Source organism: Papaver somniferum, chromosome 9 (assembly GCF_003573695.1).
Source record: "Papaver somniferum cultivar HN1 chromosome 9, ASM357369v1, whole genome shotgun sequence".
NCBI classification, from domain to species: domain Eukaryota; kingdom Viridiplantae; phylum Streptophyta; class Magnoliopsida; order Ranunculales; family Papaveraceae; genus Papaver; species Papaver somniferum.
Window position 1 is genome coordinate 48,279,931 of NC_039366.1, and position 5,922 is coordinate 48,285,852.

Below are 5,922 nucleotides of genomic sequence, written 5' to 3' on the forward strand. Positions count from 1 at the left end.
TCATTTGTGTGTATCAAGTTAATACCATCTAACGATAGAGATTGATTGCTTAATTTTTAAGCAGACTTAGCTTGAATCTTAAATCAGGAGTTCATCTAATGGTGAATATCAATTGTTTTGTTACTAATCTATCTTAGCTTTGATTTTAAGCAACCCTGATTTCAAAGACTATATAAGGGAGAACTCTAGCATCTGGAAAACCTAATCCCGACACTTCTATGTGTCCTAGTTGCAAACTAGAGTCGATTCTCCTTTAACCTAGGTTTTCCAAAACCATTATTAGGTTAACGACTTGAAGACTTCATTTGGGATTCGTGAAGCCAGATCCAACTATTTTCTTTGTAATTACGTATTATGATCTTACTTTTTTTATTGTATTGAGTTTATCTTCTCTAAGATTTACTCGAGTTTTATCTCCGACAGGTAAGATATAAAAAGTAATCACAACAGTTCTTCGTCTCAGACTCTTGTGATTCCGCAATAACTTCTTTTGTTAATCAGTTAGGTTATTGTGAGATGACTAATATTCCTAGTATGCTATTCGGGAGTATAATACCGGATTATTAGTTGAGTTTCCTGTTCACCTTGATTAACTAAAGACGGAAACAAAACCAGAATAGACATATCTGTGGGAGACAGATTTGTTTATAAGTATTCGACTTTGGGACGTAACAACTCTTAGTTGTGGGTGAGATCAGCTAAGGGAATCACGTGTGCATAGTTCTGTTGGGATTCAAGAGGCGTAAAGAACGCGACTATACTTTAATCAGTGTGAGACTTGGTTGGGGCTCAACTACATTATGTTAGAGCATAGCTCGGTTGAACCCACCAAGCGTTGGTATGTCAAGTTTGACACTATTACAGAAATGGCCTTTAGCCACGCCAAATATAAATTTGCCTGTCACGCCTTTTTGGTTTTGGCGTGTCTATAGGTTATACTTCTACCCTATAGACACGCAATGTTCAATGGGCGTGTTCATATAAGTGCTTTCAGCCACGCCAGGGCTACTAGCGTGTCAAAATTTCAACCGTTTAGTCACGTTAAGTTCAATTTTTTATTGGGTGTGTTTATAGACCAGTCTATGGCCACATTAGGTATTGGGCGTGTTTATAGACCAGTTTATGGCCACATTAAGGAGTTTTGGCGTGTCCAAAAGGTTAGTCACGCCATTTAAGGTGCGGTTTTAAAGTTGGTTCATTAGACACGCCAGTATATGCGTGTCCATAGTGTATGATTGATTGACACGCCAAATTCAAAGTGTGGACAAAAAGTTCTTCTTTGGACACGACGGTATATGTGTGTCCATAGTGTACGATTTATAGACACGCCAGTATATCGTGTCCATAGTGTAGGATATATAGACACGCCAAGTTGAAAGTGTGGCCAAAAAGTTCTTCTTTGGACACGCTAGTATATGTGTGTCCATAGTGTGCGTTCTAAAGACACACCGTTTTTATAGCGTGGCTAAAAAGTTCGTTTTGAAAAAATTAATAAAAATCTTTCGCCCATATTCGAACACATGACCTCAAAGATTTAGATAACGTACCAATCCACCAAGCTGGTCATCTTTAGATGTTTATGATTAGTGTTTTGAAAATACTAGATTGGTTGAACTACTCAACATTTAAATAAACACGCCAAGTTGAAAGTGTGGCCAAAAAGTTCTTCTTTTGACACGCTAGTATATGTGTGTCCATAGTGTGCGTTCTATAGACACGCCAGTTTTATAGCGTGGCTAAAAAGTTCGTTTTGAAAAAATTAATAAAAATCTTTCGCCCATATTCGAACGCATAACCTCGAATGATTTAGATAATGTACCAATCCACCAAGCTGCCCATCTTTAGATGTTTTTGATTAGTGTTTTGAAAATACTAGATTGGTTGAACTACTCAACATTTAAATAAACACGCCAAGTTGAAAGTGTGGCCAAAAAGTACACCCAAAACCCTCAAGACTAATTCCCTAGCTTTCTCTGGAATAGATTCTGACTTGCATGTTCTGCAAGTTATTGGGTTCTCCAAAACTATTTCTGCAAATCTTCTAAACACCTATAATCAAAATTTCTTTGGTAATCCGTTGCATTGGAATGCTATAAATAACTTCACTAGTCCAGAAAGAGCTATTAATCACACTTTTAAATGACAGATTAATTACATGAATAATATTTTACAAACAAATACCGTCATATAACATGAAAATAGTTGGGTCCATCATTAAACATAAAAATACCGTCATTCTAAAACGTGGTAATTTACCAGGTCTGTGATTTAGCTATGAACCATTAAATAGTGGAAAAAATGCGATAAATATTTTAGTTTTTATGCGCCCACTACTAATCTTCTATTGTGCACCCAAAAATGGCTAGCCACATGTACTAACGTGTTTTTGTAAATCTGAAAATGGTTGGTCATAAGTCTAATTTGCCATAAGTCTTTCGCATAGTCATATATCGGTCCTATTCTCACAGACCCGGAATCAAAAGTGAAGTAGTTTTTGAGCACTTTTTATTCGCTTGTATGGAGATGACCCTCGCCTCGTCCTTATCACCCAGATCATTTGGCTTCCATACTACTTTTATCAAAAACATTGAAAACCCTAGCTATAGTTCCTTTTGCAGATGATGAGGTAATGGAGGTAGACGATGTTCTTCTCGATCTGTATGTATCCATTTTCCAAATCTCCTTCTCTACCTATTGATTTTTCGATTTGATTTCTTTCGATTGATTTGGATTTTAGTTGTACTTTCGCTTTGATGGTGTTGTAATTCTAAAAACGTGAAACTGCACCGATTTGATAAAGATGGAAATCAATCGAAAAATGAGGAGTTAGAACTGCGAAGATTCTTAAACATAAACAGGCTGAGAAAGCATTGAATTGATTGTGGGTTTACTTGATGTTTTGATTTCATCTGTAAGGTTTGATTAAGGTGTTTTTTGTGATTTTGATTTGTAGTGTTACCAACAATTTATATTCAATAACATATAGAGAATGAGAAATCATGTGTATGGCACGCTACTGATTACTCTGATGGTGAATTGAAAGAACAGTTGTTTTGTGTTCGATTTGCATCCACCGAGAGTAAGTATTTTCTTGACATTTCATTGATTTTTAATTTTATTTATGTATATTTTTGAAGAACGTTTTGCAGCACCAGTTACCATTAGGGTTGTCTTTGTTTTCTTGTTTGATTGCTCATGTGAATAGTCATAATAACTCAATGCGTCATAGGGCTTAGGACATATGTTGAGTTTTTTATTTGTGAGTTGAGACTTTGAAGTAGGATACAGTGATTCTTGTGCAGAGATCCATTTTCTTTTTGATTTTTTAAAGATTCGGTTGAGATTATGTCTTGAGTTTAGATTATCATATAATGTAATGCTCTTTGGTTGGCTGAGTTAGTTTCGATGTTCTCTTGCGATGGCGTACCAATTCAATCTTAGTAGAAAAGGGCTAAGGGTGTACATGTTAATTCCGCTATATGACTTAGTGATACCATTAGTTGCTTAACTGGTTGAGTCTCATAAGCAAAATTGCAAAATAAAATTTCCAGAATTCGTTGACATAAACTGGCTTCAAGTCTTGATGATTCTTAAATGGTCAAGACAACATTTGATAAAAAAAAATTGCATTCTACTTTAAACTGTTTGCAATTAGTATGGTTAAAATGAATGCAAATTTAGTATTACTCCCCAGAAACGTGCACATTCTAGATGTGAACATAACATTCTGGAGGCCTGTAGCTATGCATACCATCACATGAGCCAATTGTTACTGTTGTTAAAGCCACGAATATCTTTGTCCCTAGTATGTTTCTTATTTCGACTTTTTAGTACTGGAATACTACCTAAATTGATGAATATTTTTGTCCTTTACAGTACCTGAATACTACCTAAGGTTGCGCATCAAAGTTTGGGGTACTGGTACATTCTTTGGTGCCGGTGTATCTTATTTGCAAAGAAAGCTAGATGCAGGAAGACATAATCATACCTCCACTAGCTCTTGTCTGCAGGTGAAGCTTTCTATAAATTTAATTTAATTTAATTAATAGGAATACGTGTATGCTAATGGTAGAGTATGAATAATATTTGAGATAAATTATGCAAGGTCAACCAATTTATACCCAAATACTTGCTATACTATTATGATTTCTGTCGTGTGACATTTGCTGAATGCATCAAGTGATGTACGTCCAAGTAGAATGGTTGTTAAAAAAATTTTCCTTGACTATTAGGCATCATATAATTCCACAATAATTTTTAGAGCAGGTTAATTTCACAAAGGAGTTCAAGGTGGCTATTCATGTGCGCAGTTGTACAGATCTGTACGATTCACAGATGAATTTTTGATCATGTATTCAGAATTTTTTTTATCACCCTCTAGTTGTCATATTTCTACTAGGCAATCTGCACAAGTTTTTATTACTTGGACAACTGAATCCCTTACGAGTCCATGACCCTCAGGGGAAGAGTATAAGTTTGTCTCCCTTTCTAGCTCGTACCTAGATTGTTTCCACATCTTCATTGTCTCTCTTAGAAAATGATTCTTCATGTTTTGGTTATATACCTTTAATGTTGTAACATTTTATAGGTTTGATGTTTGTTGGGGGTGTTTTAAACTAAATTGGCATCTTCTTACACAGGATACTGGGATTACTCGACATCTCCCTTACGTATTGCTTTGTGAGGAACTGAAGGGAGCTGTTGCAAGTACTTTTGTTGCTTTTACCACGCCACCCAGCAATGCCGAATATAACTGCCTCGTTAATGAAATAATGGATCCAAGTGGGATGTTATACGATGTATATGGAGTACTTTGGAGATGTTTCACTAGGTCGATTAGATGGCCAAAAGCTTCTGTAATCCTATAGGATAGACCTAACTAGATTGAATGTTTCAGTTCAATTTTTTAAGTGTGATTTTGAGTTGTAAATGCAAAATGAATTTTTCCTTTTTTTGGTTGTAATGTAACACTGGATTATCTTTTAAATGCAATGTATATCTGATTTCAGATTCAGTTATTCTATTTCAGATTCAGTTCCAAATGTAGCTTTAGCTGATTCAGTTTAAATACAAATCAGCAAAAAAATAAAAATAAAAAAATTATCAATTTAATGCAATTATTTAATATTAAAATTTTATATTAGAACACGTGATTTATGACAAACAAAAACACACTGTCATTTTAAATAACGAACCACTATTGTTATTCTTAATTACAAACTTTACTCGTCATTTTTAATGACAAACTAGATTCGTGATTTTAAATAACGGTTTTTATTCGTCATTTATAAAGAGTCACACCAAATAAATAACGGTTCAAATAATAGATGAAAACCGTGATAAACGATGTTTTATGACAGGTTCCATTCGTTATTTATAGCCCCTTATGGACTAGTGCTTGGGAGTCTGCAATTTGGTTTCTAAAAGATCTTACTCCTGGACTATGTGTGCTATCAAAATTTCCTCTCAGCTACCACACTGCATTTCTGGTAAGATTTTTCATTGCTCTCTCAAGCATTCCTGTACTAATATGTTATTCTATCTCTATAACTTCAAAGTTGCTTATGCTACCAGTTGGAGTAGTTCATATGAATGCCCGGATAAAATTATTAACCCCATAAAACAATTTCAAACCTTCATGATAACGAGAAAATTTCCAAAGGTGTCCAGTTTTCTTTAATTATAACCAAAAATGTTATAAATTACCAAAAATGTTTGAATATGTACCCATTGCTTGATATTGTGTACACAATATCAAGAATCCACACCTATAATGTGTACACATTACACCTTTTTACGAAATTTTTAAAAAACTAGACATTTTTAGTAAATAACTTTCTGTAGAAAACACTTTTGGGCATAACCCCCTTTCAAATTCCCCCTGCTATTTACTATAGTCACCACATCAAGCTCAAAACCAAA

At 34.6% G+C, this 5,922-nt stretch overlaps 1 protein-coding gene across 3 annotated transcripts; it reads left to right on the forward strand.

The window, feature by feature from the left end:
* The first annotated feature begins 2,498 nt into the window (after window positions 1-2,498).
* Window positions 2,499-5,028, forward strand: LOC113308399. Of its 3 annotated transcripts, none has more exons than XR_003339737.1 (4): window positions 2,499-2,658; window positions 2,954-3,079; window positions 3,877-4,010; window positions 4,641-5,028. XR_003339737.1 is itself a non-coding variant. In XM_026556865.1 (3 exons), the coding sequence occupies exons 1-3, from the start codon at window positions 2,643-2,645 to the stop codon at window positions 4,866-4,868; spliced, it is 378 nt and encodes a 125-aa protein (XP_026412650.1). In that variant the 5' UTR covers window positions 2,529-2,642; the 3' UTR covers window positions 4,869-5,028. The 3 variants fall into 3 exon arrangements, 1 of the variants encoding a protein (XP_026412650.1); XR_003339738.1 differs by having other exon boundaries at window positions 2,510-2,626; XM_026556865.1 differs by lacking the exon at window positions 2,954-3,079 and having other exon boundaries at window positions 2,529-2,658.
* Window positions 5,029-5,922: the final 894 nt, after the last annotated feature.

What these genes read in the sequence shown, in the direction of transcription:
- LOC113308399 (XM_026556865.1), top strand. An exon ending in CCACTAGCTCTTGTCTGCAG is followed by an intron (nt 4,011 to 4,640) that starts GTGAAGCTTTCT and finishes CTTCTTACACAG; the next exon opens with GATACTGGGATTACTCGACA.